Below are 26,305 nucleotides of genomic sequence, written 5' to 3' on the forward strand. Positions count from 1 at the left end.
CTCCAGTGCCTTAGCCTGTGCGACACCCGTCTCGATAGACAATATCTTAGTCGTGATCTGCTCTTCAGTGGCGTTGGGGATAAATTTGGCGTATGAATTAGAAGCATTGCTCCATCTTGTTGTGGTACATCAATTGGCGAGGGCTCTCTGGGCACGTGAAGAGAAAGAGCCCGAGCAGGATGGATGGTACCACACCCAAGCCCACCATGTATCTCCAGCCGTGAGAGACGTGCTGGAAAGCTGCGTTGAAGGCATATGCGAGGACAGAACCAGTGCCGAGGAAGATCATATCGACGGAGATCATCCGTCCGCGAAAACGAGCGGGAGAGATCTCGCCAATATACACGGGTACGATCCGTTCAAGGTCAAGAAATCAGTCTCTTGATTGCCGATGCGTCCTAGTACCGATATGACTCACCATAGATGCAGATCCAACGCCAAGTCCAATTAGAAATCGACCGACCGACATCTGGGCAATGCTGTATGAAGCGGCTGTGAAGTTCCCCATGGGCTATGCATCGGTCTGCGGGGTGCAAGCGGGACTGCGCAAGAGAATTGATGGCGGCTCAGTTGTAGAGGTCGAGCTAGACCATTTTGACGAATAGGAAAGTGGCAGCGACGCTAGCCAGTCAATGCGGCAAGGCTCTCCGGATCTAAGGTGCGGGCTACGTTAGGCTCTTCGCTCATTGGCCAGAGTAGCCGACAGTGTTGCCATTCCCGGAATCAAATCGTATCGGAGGCCCTTTCTGCTTATGGCCTTTCTTAGCATAAGTTGTAGGACATCCAGACTTTCCAACAAGCAAGTAAAGCAAGTCACCGCTCTAAACTTGACTTGCTTGGTTCAAACATAGGCTTTACTTGACTTGCTTGGGGTGATTTTTTTACTTGCTTGACTTGCTTGTATTACTTGCAAGTACTTGGATTACTTGACTACTACAAAGAGATTAAGCTACATACAAATTACCAAAACTCAGTGTTCCACTCTAGTATGTTGTAATCTCCTACAAGCTGCTCATCTGAAAGCTTAGCCTCGCTACAGTTGTACGGTTTATAACCAGCTCGCACCCATGACCTTACTAATTGAAGAGCTGCGAGTAGCTCACTGCCCAGAGCACGTCGTTTAGGTTCAAGAAGGTCGCCAAGCTCACTGAAGAGGCGCTCACAGTCGCTGCTTGATGCTGGGATAGTCATGATATCGATTGCAAACTGCGCTAAATGCGGGTATTTCGGCAGTAGTTGTATCCAGTATTGGACAGGATTTCCATCTGCGTTGTACTGCTCCTGCGTCCACTGCGGCTCTTGTGTTTTCCAGCGCTCAAACTCGTCAAGTGGAGCCTCTCGGTCATTGTTGCGGCTAAGTATAGCAATAATTGCCTCGTCTATGTTGTTGCTACTCGGCGCAGTTGTATACCGCTGGCGTGCTCGTTGAGGTTTGTATGCCGCCCAAAGCTGTTGGAACGACGCTTTGGCACTAGTAAGCCAATCAGCTTTGTCTGCCCACGCCACATCGCAGTAGTTCTTGTAGTACGGGTGTAGGCAAACAGCGGCGTAGTAAGCGGGCGAGTCGTCGAGCTTGTTGTAGTAGTCGTTGGCTTTGCTCCACGCGGCGCGGAGGTTGACGTTGAGGTGATCCTCTGGAGCCTCGGCATGAGCGTTGAAGTCGACGTGCTCGAACGGGCGCGCCCGGGCCTCAAGCTTGCTGAGTACGTACTCAAAAACGGGTATAACCTCATAGATTGCGCCGTATTTGCCATCCTTAGAGCGTCCCTCGAGGCGTTTTGTGGCGTACTTGAGCGGCTCTAAGCAGTCCTGGTACTCTGCAATCACCGCCCAGTCAGCAGCTCGGAGCCCAGTTGATCTCATCCAGTTTGGGGCGTCGGGCCGCTTATTATTCCGCTGCGCAGCGTGCGCATCTTCAAGGATAACCCTATTGATATGATGCTCAGCGTACAAGTTATACGCGGCTTGAAGCTTGGTAGCGCGCTCAAAAGCAGCATAGTATGAGTTCCAGCGAGTGACGACAGGCTTGACTGGCTCGAGTACTTTGAGACGCCCTTCAGCAGGCAGGTTGTTGTTGGCAAGGCGCTGGTAGCCACGAAAAAGCTCGTACTGTTGCGGCGTTTTGATATAGTTGATGACGTCAACTAGCACTCCAATAGGGCCATCTTTCCGCCACTCTCGCATATACTGCTCCTCGGTATTGTACTGCTCTTGAGTGTTGCCGTAGGCGTCTTTGTTGGTGCCAAATATAATAGCCTGGCCGATGAGGTTAAGCGTGTGACAACTGCAGCGGAGGCGCCGGTGAGCGGACTCAAATTCGTACTCGCGCGCGAGCGCGGCGATCGCAGTGTCGTTGTTGGTAGCGTTGTCGAGTACAAAATAGCCTAATCGGTCGCTTGTTATTCCGTATGCTGAGAGCGTCGTCGAGATAGCTTTGGCAATAGCCTCACCGGTGTGGGCGCCAGCGAGCTCAGGCAGATCGATTGGTAAGTCTCGTATTATTCCAGCTGCGTCGGCAAAGTGAGCGACTACTCCAAAGAAGCCACGTTTACCACCCTTTGTTGTCCAGCCATCAAAGCTTACGTGTATTTTGCTTACTGAGCCTGACAGGGTGTCGATAACTTGCGGTCGTATAGACCGGAACAACCTCATCACAAAGGTAGAAACGCTGGTATTACTTACCCACAACGCTGCCTCTGCCTCTGGGTTGGCAAATCTCATCATCTCTCTAAAATCAGGCGTCGTAAGTTCGCTGAGCGGGTGGTTTCGGTTAACAAGCCACATGACAGTGGCTGTTCGAAAGCCCTCTACGTCGAAGTTTCCAAACGCGTTAGCAGTGTTTTGTTGTACGTCTAAACCAGCGTCAAAAGCTTGCCGCAACGACAGCTGGCCTCGAGCTCTCTGCGCTAACTTTGGGCCATCTTTCGTAAGGTTGTGGCCAGGCTTTGGTTGGCTGAGATGGGTGGCTGCTGAGGTTGTAGCCTGAGTAATGTTAAACAAACCACCACGGCCAGCGTCGATAGTTTTGTGTACATGGCAGTACTTGCACACAAACCAGATTCGAGATGTAGCATGGCGCTCAACAACGCGGTAGCCATACTGAAAGATCCAACTTTTTGGGCGCTTAGAACGCGCCAATGGCTTGATAAAATCAGGTAAACGTGCCCAGTCAATGCCGTCAAAGTTCTCAACTAGTGCGCTGTTTGTCTCATCCTGACCACCCTCTCCAGCCTCAGTTGTAGCCACCGTGCCAGCTCGGCTGCCCTCGGTGGGCGCGACAATCTCAGCCTCCGCCTGCGACTCTAAGAACTGCAACTCGAAGGTAGGTATTGGCGGCGAGGCGTTAGCCTGGCTTGCGGCAGCTAGGGTTTTGCGAGGTGATCGACGCTGAGGTCTAGGCTTAGATGCAGGCTTAGATGCAGGCTCAGGTGAAGCCTCAGGAGTTGAGGCGACGTTGTTGGTGGCAGCGGCTACTTTCGTACGTTTGCTCCGAGCAGAAGTTTGTGGTAGGCGACGTTTGGCCATATTGGGGGTATCAGGGCAGTATAAATCACTGGAAAACGCGTTGCTATAGGGGATACTGCATTGCGATAGGCTTCTAGACAGGCGTACGTCGAGATTGGAGCAATGCGCTAGACTAAGGCTAACGTTATTTGATAGCCGCTTAGCCTGTTTGGGACTCAACCGAGGCAACTGCAACACTTCAAAACCATCGCGACATCTACCGTACAGCAGTTTTAGCACCCTCATCACAGTAACGCTAAAACAACCAAGTAAACCAAGTAAGCCAAGCAAGCAAAGTATCTTGACTTGACTTGCTTGCTTAGCTGCCCAGCTCTTACTTGACTTGCTTGCTTGGTTTAAACCAAGCAAGTCAAGCAAGTAATCCAAGTCAACTTGCTTTTTGGAAAGTCTGAGGACATCTACAGTTGAAGATCGTGAACGGTCCAGCTTTTCCCTCGGGTCGCTCAGTTCGGCAGTTGCTCAAGATGCCTCCTCGCGGATGGTAAGTTTGATCGAGTGCGTGCCTTCAATCAGGAATTGACTCGTTCATTACAGTAAGACTTGCCAATTGCGGCATAAGAAGTGTGTGCAGTACATACGTCATTCGATGTTGCACCATGTCCATAGCTGAAGGACGCAGGCGTCGTCCTAGATTTCGGGAAGTGCAGATATTGCACCAAACATAATCGCCCGTGCATCTTGCTGGACAACGTACGCTTTCGTCCGGTGGCTGCGATAAATAACCGAGGGATAGGAGACAGCGAGGTCTCTTTGGAATTTTCCTCAGACCAAAACTGGGTGAAGATACCTAAATCATGTAAGTGGTCAGGAACCCAACTTGTTTCTGCAATGCTTCGCGAACCTAGCATTGTAGCCAGTACGCAGCATTGTGAGAGTATTCCTGGCGCTTAAACCAACTTTGAAACTGTCTAGTGTATTGACTTGAGTCTCAGTATTCTTCGTCCGGCCAGAGACTAAGTAGACACTTGGTGGTTCGCGACCTTCCCTGCCATGGGAAGGAGATGAAGTTGAGCTTGTTCCGACCATCCCGGACTTTGATCTGGGATGTAAAGCCGCAGAGATCGACTCGACAACAAATAAGAGCACACAGCCTGAAAGCAATGGCACTACGCAAAATGTTACTCCGGATGTGGACGCAAGTCTAATTGGTGCAACGCCTAGCGGATGTGTTGATCAAAGCGATGGGACTAGTCGATTGGACGATATTGGAACGGTGCTGAGCACAACATCGAACAACATGCCGCGGGGCGAGACCGATGGCTTCATGACACTCGACTGGAGCGTGCTTCCTTCTATACTGTCTAATCAGCAACAATGGCCTTTGCACAATGAAGGCGAGGCACGTCTGTTGCACCACTTCATTGTTAATTGTACGCCGTGGGTTGACATCTGCGATCCTAGTCGATATTTTGAGAGGGTCATGCCTCAACGTGCAACGCATTGCCGTGCAATGTTATGTGGCATACTTGGTCTGGCGGCGCAACATTTATGGTTGCTAGGGGTGATGGCGCATGATCTCTCACGTCAGTATATAGACACTGCGCTGGAGGAGCTGATTGTTGCGCTTGAGCATCCGCCGGCTCAATAGAATGAGGACTTCCTGGTCACGGTAAGTGCTCGAGTCCCTGCACGAATACATCTTTAGTCTTGAGTACCGGAGACCTATGGTTCTGGCCTTGTGTATGCTGATGCTGACTAAAAGCTTTAAGTGATACTTCTGCGCTTGCACGAAGAGATGAGCGAGGCCGATGACCAGTGTCATCATCTAGGCTCGGCCAGAGTTCTCAATTCAATCTGCTCATTCGCTGCAGATGGCGGTCTGCGAGAGGCCGCCAGTTGGATATCGTTGCGTAAGCATCTGATGGTATCGCTTGTCAAACAACAGCCGCTGGACCTAGACCTCTCCAATTACCGCTTCTCAAAGGTATTCGATTCCCCGCTGCAGGACAATGAGTCGTGGACAAATCGCATCATCTATATCTTCGCCAGTATCTTACAGCAGGCGCTTGACGATACTGAAAACCAAGGGTTGAGTGTGAATCAATGGACGCAGCTAAGATCAGAGGTGGACGAGTGAGCACAGACTCGACCGGTATCGTTCTGTTCCCTGCTAGAACATGATGCAAATGTCGGTGCGGAGTTCAATAGATCCTGGCCGTATCTACCTGTCGCTCTTGGCGTGATTGCTGTTGGACTACAGTTCTGGCATCTCTGTGAGATACTACTTATACTCTACTCTCTTCACTCTCGTTCAGGACTTACTGGCGCTCGACAACGTGTGAGGGATGATGCTGCCATTCGTAAGCATATTCGCATCGTCATTGGGTATGGCAAGAGCAACGCACACTGCCCGAACACGCTATTTCAAGGAGGTCACATTCTGGCTGTCTGTGGAGCGTACATTGTAGACAAACTTGAACAAGATGCCTGTGTCGAGTATTTGAAATACTTTCAGTGCATCGTAGGGTGGCAAACTGAACGATCAATCACCGAGTTGCAGTACCTTTGGTCGCTGTGAGCTGCTGAGCGTAGTTGGTAGTCTTCTGCATATGTTTTGCAGTCAAACAACCTTTCGATGAGCTCGAATGATTGTGCTGTTGTGGTCTTGCTGCTTTAGACGGCTTCTTCCGCTACTAAGATGGCATGCTGCAGAGTCCGAACGTCATATCTCCGGAAAAGCTCAAAGACACTGACGCGTTAACTGGAAACCAAAGGCAGATGTGATCTGTCTGAGGAGGTGGGTGCGTTGTGGGTTGGCAAACAATTGTCGTGAGGAGAAACATTGACAGTCGCGAACGAAAGCCTTGCTACAAACTTCAACCTTCGGCAACGCACAACCTTCCCGACTTCACCTGTAAACTACAATTTTGTTTCGCTTCATGCTTGCACTGTGATTACACTTTCCTTGCGTCCAAGGTTCGCATGTTCACTCCAGTATATCGCCGCCAATGCTAGCAGTACTATAACAGCTACCTTCCAACATACAGTCTCAGTCTCCTTAGGAGATCTTTTTGATTTCGAGGACAAGCATGCCCCTTGCCTTTCACTATCATGACCTGAATGGCCAAGCGATTCGAAGTAGTCACAAACTGTTTCTGAAGCATATTGACGTGCCAAATTCGCTGGGGTTTGATCGTTCTTGTCTTTGCAACTTAGTTGGTGGGTTGCGCCTAGCTCTACGAGACGTTGAGCAGCGACAAGATTACCGCGCACGGCTGCGTGATGAAGTACCATGCGGCCCTCATTATCAGCCACGTCGAGATCAACATCTCTTTTGAGCATCATGTTGATAGTATCCGGCCGGCCACTTTCCGTAGCGTAGTGAAGTAACGTTCTTCCAGAGAAGTCTGGCATTGACATAGTCGCTGCATCTGGCATGGTGAGGAAAAAGGCGATGAGGTCTGCGTTACCTCTTTGTACCGCGTAGTGTAGCATGGACTTTCCGTACATGTCTTTTAGACCGTAGCACGATGGCTTGCCTCCCTTATGTGGGAAGCAGGCCAAAGCTTTGTGAGAAGAGCTACGACTCCAGGATGCCCAATGAAGTACAGTCATGCCACTCCGATCTTGCATCCAAGGGTCAATGTCGTCCGTATAGTAGAGTAGAAGCTGCTGCACCACTTCGTTGTAAAAATAGTGTAAAGCGCTTCGGCCTTGGGTATAGACTCCGCAACAATCAATTCAATCCGGTCACTCTCCTAGACCCACTTACCTATCTAGGTAGGGCTTAAACTCCTATAGGTAACTACTAGGCTTAAAGCGGTAATCAATCAATCCAATCTGAACCTTCTAGGACCCACTTAATTGATTGTTGCGGACTGTGCTTGGGTATCCTGCTGAAAAGCGTCTGCGCCGTTTTCTAGTAGTAAACGAGCACACTCACAGCATTTCCCTTGCTGAACAGCTACATGAAGAGGCGTTCTAGTTTCAGTTATTATACAAGGGCGGTAAAGGATAAAAGCACTTACTGGCCACGATCGTTTTGCACGTTGACGTCAAGGCCTTCACCAATCAGCAACGCAACGATGGCAGGTCTACTGTGACGTACTGCATACTGTTTGGTTCTTCGTCAGTTCGTCCTCTATCCCCTTCACATATCATACTTACATGCAGCAAGCTGTAGCCCCCAGCAATACAGTCCGATAGGCACATTTCTCTACATGATAATTCGTTCTGGAGATATCCTAAGTCACCCTTCTCGATAGCTACAAAGTAAGGATGATCGTAAGCGAGTATCCTGTGACATCGTAGCGTCCAGCGGAAGTTCAGGGTTGAATCGCAAGATCTTGTTCGGAAGCCGACCACACTGACCTTCAAGCGCCGTGTAGTGATATGTGGTATGGCCATGGTGAGCGAGAACTGCTGCCCTTCCGAAAGAAATAAAGTTATGTGACTTTCCCCTCCAGAATGCGACCAGCGTTTCACTATCAGTCTTCCCCCCGATAGAGCGAGATGGAAACCTAACACTTGCTTGCGGTATTGATACTTTGCCAGTACCCCGACAGGCTCAGCTAGCTTTACCAAAGAAGCAAACCGCCTATCCCTCGTGTGTGAACTTCGCATCGAGTGCTGCGATGTTTTCTCGGAGACCATCATTTGACGTTCTACGTCGAAACGAGGTATCATCGAGATCTGTGGGGTAATCGGTGGAGTGGACAGGATATGGTGCGGGAGGCTCGTTAACGACGACGTGTGGGTCAATATTCGATTCAACTGCGCCCTGGGCTTCTGTGAGCATTTGATCTGGTGATCTAACTGAGAACAAAATGACTAACATTTGAATGACCCCCAGAGTTTGGAGAAGAATAGTGTTCCATTGATCCAGAGACTCGAAGAAGCGCTTGAGCTGCCGGTCGAACAGGAGCCATTTGCAGCTTTCGTGAACCTTGCCAAGACTGCTCCCAATCATGCGAGTTCCACGAGCCTTGAGTTGGACTTCCAGTAGTATGGCGTCTTGGATGAACCCGTCTATACCACACAGTTCCAGATTCAACTGGCAATCGTCCGGAAGTTGTTTGCATGTCTGAACGACGCCAGCAAGCGTGATAGAAAGACATCTCAGTCGTTCACTTTGCCTTTGAATATCCTTAGGAGCGTCGATGATTGAGTTTATCGTGTCGTGAATGACTTTTATCGTGCCTGCGGCCGCACCTAATAACGTTACAACGCTTGCTGCCGTCGAAATAGGGTCCATGATCTGGAATTTGGCATCGTAGGCTCTTGCAGGGATCGCGATAAGTTAAATGATAACTCGAGCGGTGCTTACATCCAGACGAAGCCGGGAGGCCACCAGCCTTATACGCGGAGAGGCGAATTCGCAGGACGTAAGCTGGCGCAGTCAATGTGCCTACTCGCCTTGCAAGGCCAGCCACCACGAGCAATCCCGTGGTTACAGGACTCTGTAGGCTTACTGGAGGCGAGGTGTATGCGGTAGAGGCTTAATATCGAGTCTGTGCCGATGACTGGGAAGGCTGAGAGCTGCATAGAAAAGTTGTACAGGGTATGCCATATGACGACAGCTCAGCCTTGCCCCTCTCCGCCGCCCCAATGATATATAACGCATAGCCGACTTCCAACTATCTTGCTCGTTCATCTTCTTGCAAGTTGCAGAAGCCAACAGTGTACGCCGTTTACCTTACACGAGTCGAAAAGTCTGTATACTGCCACGTTGCAAGTATGACTCGTCCGAAAACACCGGATCAGGCAATGCCGCAAAGCAAATACGCGAAAGGAGACAAAGTCTGGGTCTTTTACGACGGTGCGTCCTAGCTCCCGCAATATTGCAGAGCGCGCTGACTACCTATAGTTGAATGGGAGCTTGGAACAGTTCAAGGTCCGGGAGGATCAACCGATAGCTCCGGGCACTGGCTGGTAGCGCTAGACGCTGATCCACCGAACCCGCTCGTGTTCAACACAACGAACATCAGAAAGAAATGATCACGGAATGGAAAGACCTATAGCCCTGAAGTAATTCTAGCAGTATCAATCGACATTTACCTGGAATTGAGCCTCGCATCGTGTATGCTATGATGCCGTGAGGCGCAGATGACCTGGGCGGGCACTGAATGATCTGAGAATGTCAGCATGAAATCTTTGCAGAAGCAGTGCTCTACTTTGAGCATAGTAATTGTAAAATGACTAAACCTCAGGCAGACGTGGTTAATACATGTCACGGCAGCCAACTCACAACAACGGCAAAATCCCAGTGCCCAATCAGGTGGTTCGAGTGACTCGATGTACTGTACATTGGTAAACAAGTCGAGGCGGACACGGCTTATCGATAACAAAACATGGAGTGCATGAGCTAGCAAGGAGCACGGGCCGCTGCGAAGAGGGACCAAGCTTGACGGGCTGTGAAGCTCTCCTCTCCCACGGCCAGCTGCACGTCGCAGTTCCCACTTGCTGATGCCAGTTCAAGAATTGTCTGAAGTCATGGACCTCTTTACTGATGACGGCACCAATAGGCCTCACTCACGCAACTACACGTTTCCTTTCGACCCGATGCCACGTCAAGTCCCACGTACAGGTGGGCCGCCGGCGGAGCTTCTCTATCAAGGTGCTCCACCACCTCATGCGGAGCGACCCGACACGCAACGTGAACAGTCAGTAGCCTACTGAATCACCTATAAGGAGCATGTATGCTGACTGGGTTAGTATCAACGTAGCCCCACCTAATCATCGCAGTCATGCTGCCGAAGCCGCTATTGCAAACGCGAACCGCCCAACGGCAGGCACTTCAGAACAAAAGCAACGGGAGTTGCAGCAGCAGCTGCCCACTTTGCAGACCACCCTGCCCATGACGGCCGACACGCCCAGCTACGAATTTCCTCGTGGGGGGTTGCAAACCCTCAACACCTACAACCCGCACTTCCTCTTCGCACCTGTACCCGCGCTCAGCGCTGGAGACCGGACACCCACCGCCCAGTCACCCCAAACACCTACCGCTCGGATGCTGCAAATATCCAACTCAGGATCGCCCCAGATACCTCCGCTCACACTCGACACTGGTGACAAGATGTTGATGGGAGAACCACTTCAGATTCGAGATGATATTGACTCGTGCTCGTCCGCCTCATCAACAAGTAGTGAGGTGTATCCGTGGAACTATGACCGCCCTCGGTAGCCATGCAACCTTCATCGAAGGAGAAGCAGGCGTTTTTGTCAAAATGGTTGTAATTGGCGCTTGGCGCACTTGCTCTGTGCATTCATTCTTCGGCGTCTGTTATGGTCAATACCCTTACGGCATGCGGACCTTGTATGTCTTGGTGTCGCTCTTCTTATGGTTTCATTATCTCCTTAGCCAGGATCTTCGCAAATGCATACTCTCTCTATTGTCGTAGCGGAGGTGCTAGCGCCGGTGCTGACGCGGGCAACGCAACGCGATTAGCTGAGTCCGTGTATAACGACCGCAAAACATGTATGTAGAAGCACACCTAGTTATTCTTATACATAATTGTATATCTATTATTACCATGATGATTCGCCTTTCAGTGTAAGCTGCATGTCTGAAACGCCTAGCCACCATAGTAATGATGTCGAACCTTGGAGTAAAATATGGGTTGAAACCAAGCGCTATACCTTGCTTATATCTGGAGCAGGACTGTGTCCATTTCTCCAAGTGGCACCGTCCAGTTTTGCTGTGGTGATCTGCTTCTACAGGCACTGTCTAGATCAAATGGTCATGCTGCATGCACGAAGTGTGACGCTCATATTGGGTGGCTTTATATGAGATTTGGTTTACTACGACTAATACCGATACACTAGACATAACGTCATTACGAGAATACAAAGGAAAGACACTATGCATAACCTCCGCCTCCACAAGTTCCCCATATCTTCGGCCTCTTTCTCCAGCCCGTAATACTTGATGAACGCGCGCATATCCTCCATATCCGTTTCACCCACTCGTATTCGTGCCCTCACAAGCTGCGACGCGCAATCTTTGGTGTCCGTCGCGTACTCTCCAAAATGATCTTTGTACCAGTGAAATATTTCCCGTGAACTATCCGTCGCAACCTTGACAACATGTTGCTTGCTGGACTTGAGACGAGCCTCGTTTAGCTTGAACTCTACGTCCATCGTACGCCGGACCAATCCGTACCTCTCTTCCATGCGGCCCCGTACGAGATTGAGTGCATCTATAGCATCATTGACAAGACTCTTCTGGCCGATTTTGGTGTTTACAACTGCGATCGCTACACGTATCTCTTCATGCCACGACTCATCGGTCGGACAGTACGTTTCAGCTGCATCTACAGCAGAGAGGAGTAATCCTCGAGCCTTGTACCAAAACGCTAGAGCATCGCTCTGATTTATGGAATATTTCGAGTCGCCTTCCGTCATGTGCAGTAAGCCGTCTTGAAACTTCGACATGATCCGTAGTTTGGGTAGAGAAGGATGGTGTTCTGGTCTTCGCGTATTTCTGTATCCGGAGGTTTTACGCTTGTGGACTTGCTTGGTGACTTTATCACCATTGCTGATCTTCTTTTCTATGGTAACCCCTATACTCGATAGCTCTCGGTGTGCATCGTCAAACTGCTCGGACTCTCGATAGAGTCTGGCCTGGTCCAGCTTGATTTCAAGACTGATTGTAGTAAGCCAGTCCCACCCGAGATGCTGCTTTTTGATCTCCTGGACCACTGACTGTAATTGGGCGATAAGATCTCTGGCCTTTGATTGAAAAGTCGAAGACTCTGCGTCTCTTGGGTGGGCGAGGTAGATGGTTATCAAATGTCTTCCTAAAATGAAAAAGACACGTACTTGTTTCTCGCTATCGGCTTCACCAAGTTTGTGCTGGAAGTGTTCTCGAGTGTACTCAGTGACTCTCATGGCTTCTTCATATCTGTCTTTATCGAGAAGAACCTTCGAAAAGCAGATAACAGCTCGCACGGCTGGATAGCGTAGCTCAGGCTTTTGTTGCCGAGTGTGTTTCTTCGTGAAGTTTAAGAAGCACTCAAAGTGCGGCATAAACGGTTGTTCGGCCTGGTGAAGCTGCGAGTATGCGTTCGGACTTGTCTCCATGGCATTTGCGAGCAAAGACTGATAGGATTTGTAAATTATCGAAAGCGCTTTGCTATGTCGTTTTAGAAGGCCTTCTGCGCCGCCTTCAGGGCCATCGAGTTGCTCAATCCATTCTAGTATTGTTTCTCGAATATTGCCATTGATGGAGTACACCTCTCCAGGAGCCTTGTTGATAAGAGCGTAGTCTTCCAATTTCCCAAGAGATCTCAACAGCCCGGACCTTTTCGATCTTTTCGTGTGGTCGTTCTTCAGCGTACTCCATTTAACACCATTAGGGTCAAAAAACGCAAGCAGAAATAGTGTCCCAACCACCCTAGGCCAACTCGGGGTATGGGACAATGTGCCTGTAAGGGGTTCGAGAACGTGAGTGAGGTACGATTCGAATGGGACCGTGACTTCTGAGAGACCGTTATCGTCCACCAGCTCTTTCAACTGCATCACTGTAACTCTGGTATCTCCGATTTGATTGGCAGCATATTTGATCATCAGGGGAGACCAAAGCTTCTCGAGTAGATCTTTGATTTTGGGGGTGTCGGTTTCATCACCTTTGAGTCTTTCCCATTCTCCAATGTTTTGCTTGAACAAGCGCATTGAATCGGCAGGGCTAAGCGCAGTAACCTCAATGCAAGCTATTTGAAGTTTGCATGACGAATAATACTCCCTTATCTTGGCAAGGTTTCGTGTTGTGATGAGTATCTGATCCATGCCATGCCTAGGCGTCGGTAGCATCTGCTTGAGCTCCGTCATGTCACCGATGGGGTCAAATCCGTCCACGACCATGAACCACTTCCCACTCTTCTCTTGGTTCAGCCAGGATCCCAGCGAGTATCTCGTGACTCTTGAAAATGCTTGAGATTGGCCAGTAATGTCAACCTCGGACAAATTGATTTTGTCTGCAATAGCGTCGTATGAACTCATCAAGCTGTCTGCCGTTGTGGCGTCGACAAAGAACGTGTGTCTGGTGATGGCCTTGTCCTCAGGATACACGAACTGCCCTGCGTATTCACAGGCGTTTCGAGACTTCCTATTGGGAATCATTAGCGAAACTTCCACGCAGTATCTGGTCCGGCTTACCCGATACCAGCAACCCCGTAGAGTGCTACGATGTCTGACTTCCGGAAGCCATTCGATATCTCCTGATACAGGCCCTGACCACCGCAGAGCGTGTCTCTGTCCAGAGGTAATGGGAGGTTCGAGTAGGCTTGTTGTCCCGGGGTTTGCTGAGAGCTTCCGGTGGACTGAGGCGAGTATTCATGCCATCCAAAACTATTCATGACTTGGAAGAACTGATTCGGACATCTCACGCTGTAGAGGTGATTTTCTCTAGCCCTTCTCTTCGCCCGTGTGTAGGGATTACGCTTCGTCTTTGCTCTGTAACCTAGCGATGATTGACTGATTTGACGCAGATAGTCTACCACCTTCTCGGAGTCCGTGCCCGACGGTCCAATAATGAACAAGTCAATCTCCACCTCCCATGAATATATACGCTCGTCTGGAGTTTGTAGCATATCGAAGATGATAGCTAACACTTCGCGATGTTGGCCTTCCTCTTGTTTGTTGCGCATGTCTTCAATCCATTCGCGCACTACAGGCATCGATCTGTGGAAAGCGCCCCGATACCATGAAGCCTCAGGATCCCGATCTCCATCCTCTCTTCGGGATTTGAACGTTGACCGACCGTCAGCGCCCATATGTAGTAACGTTGCTAATTCAATAAAAACACATCCAAGAGAGAATACATCGTGCGCACGGGCATGTTTTAATCCATCCTCTTCCGTATGCTCTTCAAAGAATTCAGGAGGCGCCCAGTACTTGTCGGTAACCATACTCGTAGTTCCAGTATTGTCTGCGGGCTTGAGGTTCGAGGTGCCGAAGTCACAAAACTTCCAGATCTTCTCATCATTACTGTGGAAAAGAAGAATGTTGCTTGGCTTGATATCCCGATGATAGCCCACCATGGTGTCGATCTCTCGGTGGATGTACGTCAGTCCTGATGCAAGGGCCAGCATAGTGTGGAAGTATATGAAGCCAGACGATCTATGCTCCGTTGTTTCCTCCTGCAACCAGCCCTCCATATTCATGTTTGCTGCAGGCGAAAACAGGTACAAACACTGACTCGGACTTTTGGCGTGACGAGTGTCTTCCAATCCTGCATAGAAGCTACCTCGCAAAGGTGTGATATTTCTGTGATCCCGTTGATGAAGCATTTTGAACTCCGAATCTACCCTTTCCCAAGCCTTTGTCCCTTGCCTTCTAATTTTTTTATATGCAACCACAACGCTCTACAAAAAGTCAATTTAGTGCCCTGGGGTCTGCCTGGGGCTAGCAAATACCTTGGAGACCTTTTCATCCGCTTGAGGTGGCAGAAATCCACTCGGAATTTCCACTTTGTATACTTCACCAAAAGACCCATAGCCGACTCTTTCGCGTTCGTTGGCGAATGGGAATATAAAGTGTGGTGGGTGAGATATAGTCCTCCCGGTTGGTAGGCCTGGCGGAAACACGAACTGCTTTTCATAGAAAGCAGAAGCGAAGCCACGGAACAATGGCAATGTTTCTAAAGTCGCCAAATCACATGGTAGAGAGGCAAGGCCAGGCTCCGGGATATCGAAGAGGCTTTCGTCCGTGAAAGCTCTGGCATTGTTCAGGCTCAGGTGATGTGACTCGTCCATTAGAAGAAGTATAGCGTAGAGCTTTTGCTGGTTCTGCTTGATGAACTGAGCGAGCTGGATTCTTTCTTTCTTTGGGAGCAGTCGAACTTCTTCGTGCTCACGAAGCTGTTGAGCGATGTTTCCAACGGTAAAGAGCTCGTCGATAAATTCCAAAGTCAGGAAACCGCCCCGAACAGGCAAACGATTCTGTCTTTCCCGCCTTTCGATCTCAGCCATGAGTTCGTCCTTGAGATTGCCTGGTGGGTATGCGAGCCATGATAGGAAGGCACCCATCGTTTGGACATGTGTTGGAAAGGAGGCTGTGACAACAGGTTACGCAAGCAACAGGGCGAGAGCACAGCTATGTGCTTATCTGCCACTCACATAGCATGTGGCTGTTCAGAGTGACAGTACAGCTCCGGCTAAGTGGGTTGGAGCCGCCGGTGTATAGCTTCGCCGTGGCCGCTTTCAGTCAATGCATCAACGCGGTCTTCATCGTGTATGCCATGCCGAGCGGCTGGACCTATGGGAGGTGGGGTCGTCTCGTTCAATGAGGCAGTGATACACCTCAAAGCTCTGTTAATATAAGCGCCCGTTTGCCTCCATTTGCCTTCTCCTGCAGCCACTGCAAGCCTCAGCAGATGCAGCTTCACGTCGGCCTATCACCGACTTCTTCAGCCTCGCGGCTACCACACCCTACAAACGAGGGCACGCATCCATTACGCTCATCGCGAGTCCTTCAACCGGAATAGGCGGCCAAGGACGAATGTGCAGATGTGAGGCGCTCTTGCGCGGGTGGACTGCTCACGCGTCGTATCTTGGGCGCGCGACGCGGGGCTAGCACTGGGGCCCGCATCTACCCTGATCCGGCGCCTGCAACGGGCCGCAATGAAGATGCGACGGGAAGCTCGTAACGCAAACGAACACTATCAAGAGCAGTTCTTTTTTTCGAAGACGGCGACTTCAAGAAGTTGATATCAGAGAGAGCTACTTGTATCAGCTATGGGAGTAGGGGTAGCAGGCGTCCCGCGAACATCTCACGATCCTCGACTCAAGCGAAAAGGGCAGGAGATCCGATAGTCGTCCGTCTGTCCCATTCCCCTCTCGCACAAAGTTAAAAAATCTGTAACAGGCAGACTGTCTTGCTGCCCCTTATGTCGGACGCAGGAGAGGATTTCCAGGAACATCCAGAGCGTCGAAAATGGTACATATATCAAATGCCCAGTGCTGCTACTTCTGATGCTGAAACTTTCAGTAAGTATGTAGTTCTGCTCACCTTCAATCCCATCCCACTCTGATAGATTGCGGAATCGATTGACAATGAAAAAGTCCGACGTGGTTGTAGTATTGTGAAGATAATGAAGGCAGTCATATCCTATTGTGTTGAATGCACAATATAAGGGACAATCTTTGTGGATATGAACCACGATAGTAGCAGGAGTAAAGACATAGCAAAGGAGCCGTGGTAAGAGAGAACATGTATGCCGGGGATCGTAAAGTTCCACAGAGTCGACTCGCCGTAACTTCACAATTCTTCTGCGACACAGTGGTTCCTTGTCTCCATAGATTTGGAATGGGTCTTTCTCTTGTCTGAACCTGACCCAGAGGCCACTCACATCGATCTCAATGTAATCATTGAGACCCGCGATACGATGATTCCCCTGCCTGTACCGCCTTTGAGGTTGGATGAGAGTCCACAGTACCACCAGAATTGAGCATACGCATAAAGATTCCTTGCAGCTAGTCAGGGTTTCATGGACTAGATTCTCAATCGAAAGATTGTAGTCAATCTCGAAGCTGGCCTTCTCGCGACAAAGTGGTACCAAAGCGAAGATGCGATCATGGGTAAGAGTAGACTCCGTCCTCGAGAAGTCAGCATGCAGCAAGATTAAACCCTTTCCGATGGAGAGGCACCGTCCAGTATCAAAGTATTGCGAATTGAGAGAGTGGACTGTGGATGTATCCAGGGATACGACATTGCCTAGCAGCTTCGACAAGCTGTGCGAATTCGGCCCTGTTGGAGCCCAACAGGACGACGACATGGCGAGCTAGAGTGATCTCTTGGATGATCCAGCACCGCTTCCAATACTTGTTGTTGAATAAGTGTTGACAAAGCCAATTCATACGAGCCATAACTTCCTCATGACTGTACTCTATTCGGCTCATCAGACCTTGCAGTAAATTATCGTATCCAGTCAGCTGCCCTCGTGGTTGACCAAGCCACGCGTAAACGCACCAAGCTTTGGAATAAATATCGCCCATTTGTGCAATCTGATGACTCTTTTCCTTTGGGTCGTCCTGGTTGATACATAGGGCATCTATCCATATCCAGACTTGTCATTAAGCAAACGCGTTTGAATAGTTTGTTTGATTTGCTTGACTATAAGCAAATCAAACGTAGAATTAAAATTTGTTTAGTTTATTTAACCATTTAACTAATATTACATAGCGAGCTATTCTATAGATGTCCTAAGGTGTTTTAAGATTAACTTTAATACGGTGTTCGGATAGTAACATGTTTTATAAGCGAGTGCACATTACAAGCGAGTGAGCACCCCACCAACTTTCTTCAACGCGCAAACTTTAAATAATTATGGCACCCCTAACTCAAGCCCAGAAAGCTTCTTGTAAGGCTAATATAGGCCTTACTATCTTAGCTATCTAGCAGAAACAAATTCAGACTGAATCTCGTGCTGCGCAGATGTTTAATGTCTCTCGCCATACACTCCACCGCCAACGCGCTGGCAAGCCTGCACGACGCGATTGCTAGCCTAACTTAAGAAGGCTTACCTAGAGAGAAGAGGAGGTGATTATTGACTATATACTTTAGCTAGATGAGAACGGATATGGGCCTACCTACGCAGATGTACGAGATATGGCTAATAAGCTAATAGCTACGCGTGGCGCTAGCCCTGTTAGCATCTACTAGCCGCGTAACTTTGTTAAGCGTACAGACAGTCTTTAGACGTGTTTTAACTAAGCGTACAATAGGCAGAGAGCTCTATGTGAGGATGCGACATTAATAAAGAGGTGGTTTAAGCTTGTAGAAGAGACAAAGGCTGAGCTAGGTATCTGCGATAAGGATGTCTATAACTTTAACGAAGCTAGCTGTCGGATCGTGAGTATCGGTAGGGACGTCGGATGCTCAACACTTCGGCCCGACTTCGGCCCGACTTCCGCTGAGCTTAGGTATACCTTCGTAGCACCTATGTTCGTAGAATCAATCAGAATCATTACCACATAGAATGCATTCCTAGTTATCGTTATTTCCCTTTACGCACTTAGTGCAAAGCCAACCAACACTAGCTTTATAATAGGCAAGATTACAACGCAGCTAGTTATAACAGGAGCAGAGAGGAGAGGCAGGCCGAAGAGTATTCAGCCAGGCAATCGCGAGTGGGTAACGCCAATCGCTGCTATCAGCGCTGCTAGCTGGTTAGTCCCACCATTCCTTATCTTGGCTGGCTAGTACCACCTATCAGCCTGGTATGAGGAGGATATCCCACGCGACTAGGCGATCGCAGTCAGCGACAATAGCTGGACGAATAATAAGCTTGGAGTTGAGTGGCTAAAGCACTTCAACGCTCACACGCAGGCTCGTAGTATAGGCGCGCGTCGCTTGCTTATTATTGATGGCTATAAGAGACTATGTGAACCAAGTTACGGTTTGTGTGAAGGAAAGCGACTATACCAAAACGGGCACTAGCTGCAGATCCAACCTGACAAGGGTACTGGGTACCCGGGCATCAACAAACTTTACCAATTGGAAAAAGGTGGGTGTTAAATAGTAAACTATTATATTCACGTTTATAACTTTTAATTGCAGCCTATCTTTAACTGCCGCGCTCATAGGCCCCCGGGGCAATCCAATTGTCGGCCTGGCGGATCGCAGCCATTACTGGTGTCGCTGCCCGGAAAATAGCAGACTGTACAACAGGGCCAATGGCTGTCATGGAATTGTACAGACACAAAATGATGACGAACGGTTGTCTGCACACCGGCAGTAGCTTCCTACTCCGTCTTGAGGATCGGCACTGTAGACGGATGTCAGCGATGCAATAATGTAGAGGACAATCCCCCATGGCTGAAGGTAGCATACGCGTTGTAGCATGGCTGTTGTTGAGCTGCGGCTAAGCCTAGGAGGGCGGCCAGAGAAGCAAACTTGAAGAGCGAGAGCATACTGCTTGAGCTTAAGATGTACGAGGGTTTAGACACGAGGTGCACCTGAAAAGAAGTTTGGATAGGTGCAACTCCCCCAACAGGGCGGACCAGTCGTTATATACTCATGCTTGCTTTCCACGGCGCTCGCGGAGATGGTCCATATTCAATCAACCTACCCCACGTTGTTGTATGCAATCAAAGCAATCGTCTGCCGCTTTTTCCGGCTTTATTAACATGGCACTTTGAACTGCCAGTAAATCGACTTCTCAGCGGAGCTGCTGGTGCTTCGCTAATAGCTGATAGATAAATTGGGAAGGTTGTGTCTTGTTGGCGCATGCAACTTTACAAGTCTGTCCAATGCAGGGTTTCAGAAAGATGGCCTAAGTTCATAAATTGCTTCTGCAGGTCTTTTCATGCCGCAAATGCGGCCTAGACTTGCTATCAGTTAGTATGTAGATAGATATAACTAACTGATAGCAAGTCTGCATCCGCCCTAATAGCTCCTGCAGCTCGGATGTAACCCTCGTTTTAACGATCAGAGAGTGGAAGCAGTCTGTTAGAAGGATTTAGCCTATGTATGGCGTCGTGCGGGTAAGTCACGTGTGCTGGAAGTCCTTCAGATCCTGCGCGAGGCTAGTGTAACTCGCATGGCCGTTACTGCTTTCTAGTATGCGGCTATAAAACTGCTTAGTAGCACAGATAGGCAGCCGTTAGAATCATCTATTCATTGTGCATTGATTCATTTCTCAGCAATTCAATATGCGCTCTCTTCACGTCATTACCGGCAGACTTGTCAACAATCAAGCGGCTTGCAAGCGCTTGATTGATAGCTTGATAACTATCAATCCCATCAAGTCAAGCTCGCTTATAATAATTTTTTAGCAATCTAAGCTGAGGAGGGTCAGCTTAATTGTTCAGCTTAATAGGCTTGATTAAGGTGGCGCGTGAGGCTGCTCGTTTTGCAGAAGGAGCGATTTCACGATAGGTTTTTGGTGTTGTAGTCGTCGTAGTAACGTGTCTGTGCGCGTGATGCCCATAATCGCGTGCCGCACACCCCACCAATATCGCGACGACGGCAAAGTTGAGGCTGTGCGGCCACGTACAATAACTATTATCGCGAGATTTTCCGGTGTATTGATCTATAGACGTAGCTCTACAACTTTGTCTATCTATATTTTGCCGGAGTATTGACGGCCCGGCCGCGTCGGGTGGTTGTTGGTGGGGGAGCCGGTGCAGCCACCTCAGCCAGAGTGCCACCGCCAGCACCACCCACGCGTCGTTTTTTTGGCTGTTGCTTTGCAGCGGGCTTTGAAGCCTTACGCTTGCCCGATTGGGGTTGTTGTATAGCCTTTGCAGCGTCGCGATCGCGTCGTTTGGCGTCAAGTTCGGCAGCCTTTACAGCCTTGGCTTCATCCCGCACCTTCTTTGCCTCCTCACGCGCCGCCCGCGCTGCCTCTTTGATCTTAAGTTGATAGATCCTGTTGTTCTCCTTTGCCTCTTTCAACTCTATCTTATCAAGTAGCTCTTTCTCCTTCTCCTTCTCCTTCACTAGCTGCCTGAAGCGGGCCTCTCGAAGCTTGCACGGCGACCACCAAACTGCCCCTGAATGGAACGCTTTTCGCTGCTGTAGATCTAGGGGAGGTTCGTGCCGATTGCGGGGCTTCTGGTGAACGTGTAGCGCCGCGCGCAGTGCGTCCTTCTCGTACTCGGCGATCTCTTTGGCAGCCTGGAGGCGGAGGAGTATTTCTGAGAGGTTGTTGGCCGCAATAGAGCTCGGATCGTAGGCCTGATTAATGAGGTTCGTGATAGTAGCTCTACTCACGTTCACTAGTGGCGGCGGTGCTGTTAGTGTTGACTTTCGGAACTTTTTAAGTACTACTTCGGGATCTATAGGAGCTATCCCAGTGGCTTTAAATGCCTTCAACGCGTGCTTCTTAATGAAAGAGGAGTCCCAGGCAGGCTTGAAAAGACGGTAGAAGTCATCCTTCCTCACAGCTAAGAGACCGTGGCTCGCCTGGAGGTAGTGCTGCAAGCTGAGTGAGTACGCGGCTGCCAGAGGTTTGAACATTACCACATCGAGTGGCTGCAGCGTATGGGTACTATGGGGGGGTAGTATGAGTAACATAATATTGTGGGCGATCGCATAGTCAATAAACTCCATAGTAACGTGACTCCCATGGCCGTCAAGGATGAGTAAGCGTGTGTGATTGCCGGCCTTCTCCTTCGTATGGCGATCAAACACCTGTTCGAGCCATGCCAGGCCTACCTGATCATTGGTCCACCCTGAGGGACTTGAGGTAACGTAGACTGGATCGTCAATTGCGATATCATCAACCCATCTGGCGTACATGTTGCCCGAAGTAGCTTCGTATATAATCGCGGGCGGTAACGTACTCCCATCAGCACATATAGCAGCGATAACAGTGATCCAATCTCTGTTGCCGTCCTGTATCACTTTCTTAAAGCCCCCAGTCTCATATTTCTGCTTACTAAACACTCTCTTACTCCTCCCCGTCACTCCAATAAGGAATCCCTTCTCATCCATATTATATACATCCTGCGCCCGAATATGGTGCTGAGCCATTTTAGTAGATAGTAGATCAAAGTACGACTCGTACTTGTATACAGAATCAGCCCGGTGGCGATTGCGGTCCAAACCAGTTGACCAACGTGATATAATCGCGTCGGGATGACGGTGAAAGAAGCGCGTCACCCAGCTTTGGGAGGTAGCCCTTCCGGCTATAGCACTAGCAAAGTTCTGGATCATAGTCCTCGTCGGTGGTAAGCCAGCCTCAGTAAGCTCGTCAATGTGCTCTAGAAGCTGTAGCTCCTGGTGTGGGTGAAGGAGTTGCTGATTACGTGATTTGGCTTCATTTGAGCCCCGGATCTGTTGATGGCGTCGCGACAACGTAGAGCGATCAACACCAAAGCGGCGCGCAACCTCAGAGTATGTAAATTTATCTCCGGGATCACGCGATTCAATAGCTTCAATCGCAGCGTTGATACAACTCATGGTTGTGGAGTTATGGGTGGTTGAAGTGGTAAGGGTGGATTGGTGTTGATGTTGCGGGGTGTGCGGCACGCGATTATGGGCATCACGCGCACAGACACGTTACTAGTACGTAATTAGCCTAACTTCTGCAACCTACTATCGCGTCACTTTTTTGGCTTCCGTCGCCCTTATTATATTTCTACCGCTATGCCTCCTATGAAACGCGCCTCTGATAACCTTACTCGCCCGAAAAAACGCGTTAAATCGTCCACCGCCCGCGGCACTGTTAGCCAGCCTATAGCCGTTGATAGTCAGCTATCGCTATCGCCGTCGCGTCTGTCGCCTCGCAGAGCTCTCGTAGAGGCGTCCCAGGCTTCAACTTTTGAGTCGCAACTACGCGAGTCGCGGCCTGAAGACGCTATCGTCGCGCCTACCGAGGGCAGCGAGAGGGTAACAGCAGCCTCGTCGGCAGCAGCCCTAGACAATAAGACCTTGCAAGAGGCTCTAGACGCGAGCCTTATAGACGACTTTAAGGGAATTAATTAGGGGCGTTTACGCATATATATAAAGCCGCTCTCGTTGCAGAAGTCGCGCAAGAGCTAGATCTATTGCTATAGCTACCGCGTTGCGCTGCTAAAGGACCCGAGTAAGCTATACTTCGTGTGCCGTTACTGCTACGAGCATAAGTATATAGATACCGGCGTTGGGATATATAAGACGACGCTCTTAACGTCGTCAGCGCAGCGACACTTAGAGCTGCCTAAGCGCGGCTATAGCTACAGCAAGTCGGCCGTCGCTGCAAAACCTACCTAGCTACAACGTCTGCTTAAGGACGGCAACAACAGCGTGTCGCAGAAGGTCGCTAACGAGCTCGCTAGCTTTAATACCCAGCGCTTCTAGCTAGCAGCTGTTAGCTAGCTTGTTAAGAACAATTACCCTCTCTCTAAGTTTGAAACACTAGCTTTTCGACGCCTCCTTAAAGCTGCTAACCTACTAGCAGAACGAGCGCTCTAGACGTCTTATATAAGCGTCTCCTAGTACGTTGCGCGCTTATATAAGCACCTAAAGCCGCGCGTTATCTTGCAACTGTCGCAGGCGCTTAGCAAAGTACACCTTAGCTTTAATAGATGGACGACAAAGGGCGGCAAGCGTGGCTTTCTAGGCGTCGTTGCGCACTTTGTCGACAGCAGAGGCGACCTGCAGGACTTGCCTATAGCGCTGCCCTAGCTGACAGGCGCTCACAGTAGCGAGAGGATAGCCGAGGTTATTATAAAAACGCTGTAGGACTTTAAGATCACGTCGCAGTTAATTAGTTACTTCGTGCTTAATAACGCCCCTAATAACAACAGTACTATTGCAATATTAGCTCAAGAGTATAGTTTTAATGCCACCTACCAGCGCCTCCGCTGCGGACCTCACACGCTTAACCTTATCAGCCAGACGCTCCTCTAGGGCAAGGGTAGCGCCGCCTTGTTCGACAACGACGTACAAGAGCTCACCGACGAGCACGACTTCATAGAGGAGTAGAGACGCGTAGGCCCACTTGGCGTACTGCTCAGTATTATAAACTATATTAAAACGCCACAACAGTATAAGCTCTTCGAGGACTTCTAGCGCCTCGCCTACGCTGGCAAATGGGTTGGGTATACCCAGTCTTGGGTTGGGGTTGGGTTGGGGTCGCACAGACCATGGGTTAGGGTTGGGTTGGGGTCGCACAGACCATGGGTTAGGGCTGGGCTGGGGTCGCACAGACCAAGTGGTAGGGTTGGGCTTGGGTTGGGTTGGGTTGGGTTGGGGTTGGGTTATATTTTTTGGGTACTTTAACGGAACAACACTTAATTAAGATAATGTGTACACGTTGATGATATAGTAGATACATAAAACGAGATATATTAACACAGCTAATTATCACGGTAGCGCTGAGGACGCTGGCGCTTTCGAGGTGGCAATTGACGCTCCTCCTGGACCTCTTCCTCCGACTCTTCTTCTGTAGTCTGGTTCTCCTCATCTATATCGAAGGTATGCTCTAACGAGGCTGGAAGCTCAAAAAGATCATTAACCTCGTCAATTGGCTCTCCATCCTCCCCTAATTGAGCAACTAGGTAGTCTAGACCCTGTTCTTCCTCTTGAGATATTGTATCCTTAAGAACCATTATCTGCTGTATTGTCCGGGCAGATAGTCGGTGCCTCCGACTACCAATAACATCCTTAGCAACATTGAAAACTCTTTCAACCCCAACCTGAGCAATTGGTATTGCTAGTATATCCTTCGCCACTTGGGATAGTCTATTAGCAGATGTCTATGATAAACAGCTGTGATAACTTACCAGACTTTTTCTGGGTAAACCGCTTCTCTGAAAGTATATCCCACTCTTTCTCTAGCAGCTTAGCCTGTCTAGCACTATTTGCTAATTTATACTTAGGCTGTTGCAAAAGCGATTTCTTCAGTTGGTACTTCGCGGAGCGGTCGGCTGTTCTAACGCTTTCAAGTACCTTCTCCTCTTTATCGAAAAGAGCTTTGCGTTCACGTTGAGCAATAGCACGGGCGCTACCACTCAGAGAGCCAGTATAGGGGACGCTCAAATTGATAGGTCGGCCTTTTCGTGAACCCCCACTACCTCTTTGATCTAAGATACCGTCAATCTCGTCAGCTTCACACGCAAATCCCTGCTTATATTAGCATAAGCTGTGATAAATGGCTGTGATTATTACATCGGTAAGCTGCTCCCACTCATCTTGTTCGAACCCAGGCGGAGGTTCAAGTTTGATGGCTGGAACTAGGCCTTCAGGTACGTCGCCGACTTGCTCTTTCGCGACAGGCATGGCGGGGACTGTGATAATGCGCTGTTGTAAATGGGGTGTTTTCAATGTAGTAAAGAGAGTTATTAGGTGTTGGGAGTTACTGGGCGTCAGGGGCTGGAGAAATGGGTAGACAGCATTATGCTCACCTAGAAATGGTCCGTGCGCTGCTGCCTGCGCTAGCGCGAAAACGCGGAAATTACCCAAAATGATCAACACATCGATGATTCCTTCATTTTTGGGCTGCACGCATGCGCGAGCTCGGCGTTTATCACAGCAGTTTAACACGTTTGTATGATATGCTCGCTACTGATTTTGCAACAGAAATGGTTGTATGCGATCGTGAAACAGCAAATTACGTCATGCAGTCCGTGCGCTGCTGCCTTTACTAGTGCGGAAATCGGGAAATTGCCGTCGCCCAAACTTTCCAGCTACCTAACTCTTTCAGCCTACTACTTTCTTAATTGTCGACCACATTTATCACAGTAATTAATCACATACGTCGCCTACGTTCATCATCTACTCTACTACGCAATGGCAAGGACAAAACCACGGCCTAAGGTCACCGGTAAAGCCGGCCGGGGTGGTCCTGATGGCAAGACAGTTACTGGCGGCAAGCCGGCTCAGAAGGCCCTTGCTAGTAAGGCTAGACGTCAAGTAGCAGGAAAGTCTACGCGAAAGGCACCTGTAGCTGTTAAGAAGAAGCGCAAGTTTAAGGCCGGCAGTAGGTTATCACAGTCGTTTATCACAGCTATTTTCTAATTTAGCTTAGCTGTCGCATTACGGGAAATCAAGAGATACCAGAGAGGTTTTGAACTACTCTTGCGAAAACTCCCCTTTTCCCGCGTAGTGCGCGAATTTGCACAGGTGCACAAGGCCGATATCCGCTTTCAACGATCTGCAATCGAAGCTCTTCAGGAAGCTACAGAAGCTTTCTTAGTTGGTTATTTTGAGGGTATAGTCTATCTACCCTATACTATTTTTCATTTAATAACTTTTATAGACTGCAACATCAATGCTATTCACGCAAAGAGGGTTACTATTCAAGAGAAGGATTCTCAATTGGCTAGGCGCTACTTTGCGCGCGAGTTACTAGCTTTTCTCTAGATTATAAGATATATCTAGATACACGTGCTTAAATGCTAGCTGGCGAAGC

At 49.4% G+C, this 26,305-nt stretch overlaps 14 protein-coding genes across 14 annotated transcripts; 5 read left to right on the top strand and 9 right to left on the bottom strand.

The window, feature by feature from the left end:
- Positions 1–97: 97 nt before the first annotated feature.
- On the bottom strand, positions 98–289 carry PtrM4_098720 (uncharacterized protein; the record flags this gene model as incomplete). Its single annotated transcript, XM_066107274.1, has 1 exon — positions 98–289. One exon carries the CDS (start codon positions 287–289, stop codon positions 98–100), a length of 192 nt encoding a protein of 63 aa, XP_065962942.1.
- Positions 290–960: 671 nt separating this feature from the next.
- PtrM4_098730 (uncharacterized protein) lies at positions 961–3,525 on the bottom strand (the record flags this gene model as incomplete). Its single annotated transcript, XM_066107275.1, has 2 exons — positions 961–3,362; positions 3,483–3,525. 2 exons carry the CDS (start codon positions 3,523–3,525, stop codon positions 961–963), a joined length of 2,445 nt encoding a protein of 814 aa, XP_065962943.1.
- Positions 3,526–5,386: 1,861 nt separating this feature from the next.
- PtrM4_098740 (uncharacterized protein) lies at positions 5,387–5,602 on the top strand (the record flags this gene model as incomplete). Its single annotated transcript, XM_001933764.2, has 1 exon — positions 5,387–5,602. One exon carries the CDS (start codon positions 5,387–5,389, stop codon positions 5,600–5,602), a length of 216 nt encoding a protein of 71 aa, XP_001933799.2.
- A 1,723-nt stretch (positions 5,603–7,325) lies between these two features.
- Positions 7,326–7,872, bottom strand: PtrM4_098750 (uncharacterized protein; the record flags this gene model as incomplete). The annotated part of the gene is made up of 3 exons (XM_001933763.2): positions 7,326–7,446; positions 7,494–7,579; positions 7,633–7,872. The coding sequence occupies 3 exons, from the start codon at positions 7,870–7,872 to the stop codon at positions 7,326–7,328; spliced, it is 447 nt and encodes a 148-aa protein (XP_001933798.2).
- A 190-nt stretch (positions 7,873–8,062) lies between these two features.
- Positions 8,063–8,719, bottom strand: PtrM4_098760 (uncharacterized protein; the record flags this gene model as incomplete). The annotated part of the gene is made up of 1 exon (XM_066107276.1): positions 8,063–8,719. The coding sequence occupies one exon, from the start codon at positions 8,717–8,719 to the stop codon at positions 8,063–8,065; it is 657 nt and encodes a 218-aa protein (XP_065962944.1).
- A 482-nt stretch (positions 8,720–9,201) lies between these two features.
- Positions 9,202–9,462, top strand: PtrM4_098770 (uncharacterized protein; the record flags this gene model as incomplete). Its single annotated transcript, XM_066107277.1, has 2 exons — positions 9,202–9,283; positions 9,332–9,462. The coding sequence occupies 2 exons, from the start codon at positions 9,202–9,204 to the stop codon at positions 9,460–9,462; spliced, it is 213 nt and encodes a 70-aa protein (XP_065962945.1).
- Positions 9,463–9,957: 495 nt separating this feature from the next.
- PtrM4_098780 (uncharacterized protein) lies at positions 9,958–10,648 on the top strand (the record flags this gene model as incomplete). The annotated part of the gene is made up of 2 exons (XM_066107278.1): positions 9,958–10,127; positions 10,180–10,648. 2 exons carry the CDS (start codon positions 9,958–9,960, stop codon positions 10,646–10,648), a joined length of 639 nt encoding a protein of 212 aa, XP_065962946.1.
- A 774-nt stretch (positions 10,649–11,422) lies between these two features.
- PtrM4_098790 (SPS1, Serine-threonine protein kinase) lies at positions 11,423–14,627 on the bottom strand (the record flags this gene model as incomplete). The annotated part of the gene is made up of 3 exons (XM_066107279.1): positions 11,423–11,429; positions 11,486–13,570; positions 13,621–14,627. 3 exons carry the CDS (start codon positions 14,625–14,627, stop codon positions 11,423–11,425), a joined length of 3,099 nt encoding a protein of 1,032 aa, XP_065962947.1.
- A 216-nt stretch (positions 14,628–14,843) lies between these two features.
- PtrM4_098800 (uncharacterized protein) lies at positions 14,844–15,491 on the bottom strand (the record flags this gene model as incomplete). Its single annotated transcript, XM_001933760.1, has 1 exon — positions 14,844–15,491. One exon carries the CDS (start codon positions 15,489–15,491, stop codon positions 14,844–14,846), a length of 648 nt encoding a protein of 215 aa, XP_001933795.1.
- Positions 15,492–19,043: 3,552 nt separating this feature from the next.
- On the bottom strand, positions 19,044–19,376 carry PtrM4_098810 (uncharacterized protein; the record flags this gene model as incomplete). The annotated part of the gene is made up of 3 exons (XM_066107280.1): positions 19,044–19,123; positions 19,182–19,231; positions 19,297–19,376. The coding sequence occupies 3 exons, from the start codon at positions 19,374–19,376 to the stop codon at positions 19,044–19,046; spliced, it is 210 nt and encodes a 69-aa protein (XP_065962948.1).
- A 1,147-nt stretch (positions 19,377–20,523) lies between these two features.
- On the bottom strand, positions 20,524–22,371 carry PtrM4_098820 (Trichoplein multi-domain protein; the record flags this gene model as incomplete). Its single annotated transcript, XM_066107281.1, has 1 exon — positions 20,524–22,371. One exon carries the CDS (start codon positions 22,369–22,371, stop codon positions 20,524–20,526), a length of 1,848 nt encoding a protein of 615 aa, XP_065962949.1.
- Positions 22,372–22,557: 186 nt separating this feature from the next.
- Positions 22,558–22,896, top strand: PtrM4_098830 (uncharacterized protein; the record flags this gene model as incomplete). The annotated part of the gene is made up of 1 exon (XM_001933757.2): positions 22,558–22,896. One exon carries the CDS (start codon positions 22,558–22,560, stop codon positions 22,894–22,896), a length of 339 nt encoding a protein of 112 aa, XP_001933792.2.
- A 1,355-nt stretch (positions 22,897–24,251) lies between these two features.
- Positions 24,252–25,173, bottom strand: PtrM4_098840 (Dimer-Tnp-hAT domain containing protein; the record flags this gene model as incomplete). The annotated part of the gene is made up of 3 exons (XM_066107282.1): positions 24,252–24,625; positions 24,678–25,017; positions 25,063–25,173. 3 exons carry the CDS (start codon positions 25,171–25,173, stop codon positions 24,252–24,254), a joined length of 825 nt encoding a protein of 274 aa, XP_065962950.1.
- Positions 25,174–25,683: 510 nt separating this feature from the next.
- Positions 25,684–26,256, top strand: PtrM4_098850 (HHT1, Histones H3 and H4; the record flags this gene model as incomplete). The annotated part of the gene is made up of 3 exons (XM_001930857.2): positions 25,684–25,873; positions 25,922–26,104; positions 26,153–26,256. The coding sequence occupies 3 exons, from the start codon at positions 25,684–25,686 to the stop codon at positions 26,254–26,256; spliced, it is 477 nt and encodes a 158-aa protein (XP_001930892.1).
- Between the last annotated feature and the right edge of the window lie 49 nt (positions 26,257–26,305).

Source organism: Pyrenophora tritici-repentis, chromosome 4, assembly GCF_003171515.1.
Source record: "Pyrenophora tritici-repentis strain M4 chromosome 4, whole genome shotgun sequence".
NCBI classification, from domain to species: domain Eukaryota; kingdom Fungi; phylum Ascomycota; class Dothideomycetes; order Pleosporales; family Pleosporaceae; genus Pyrenophora; species Pyrenophora tritici-repentis.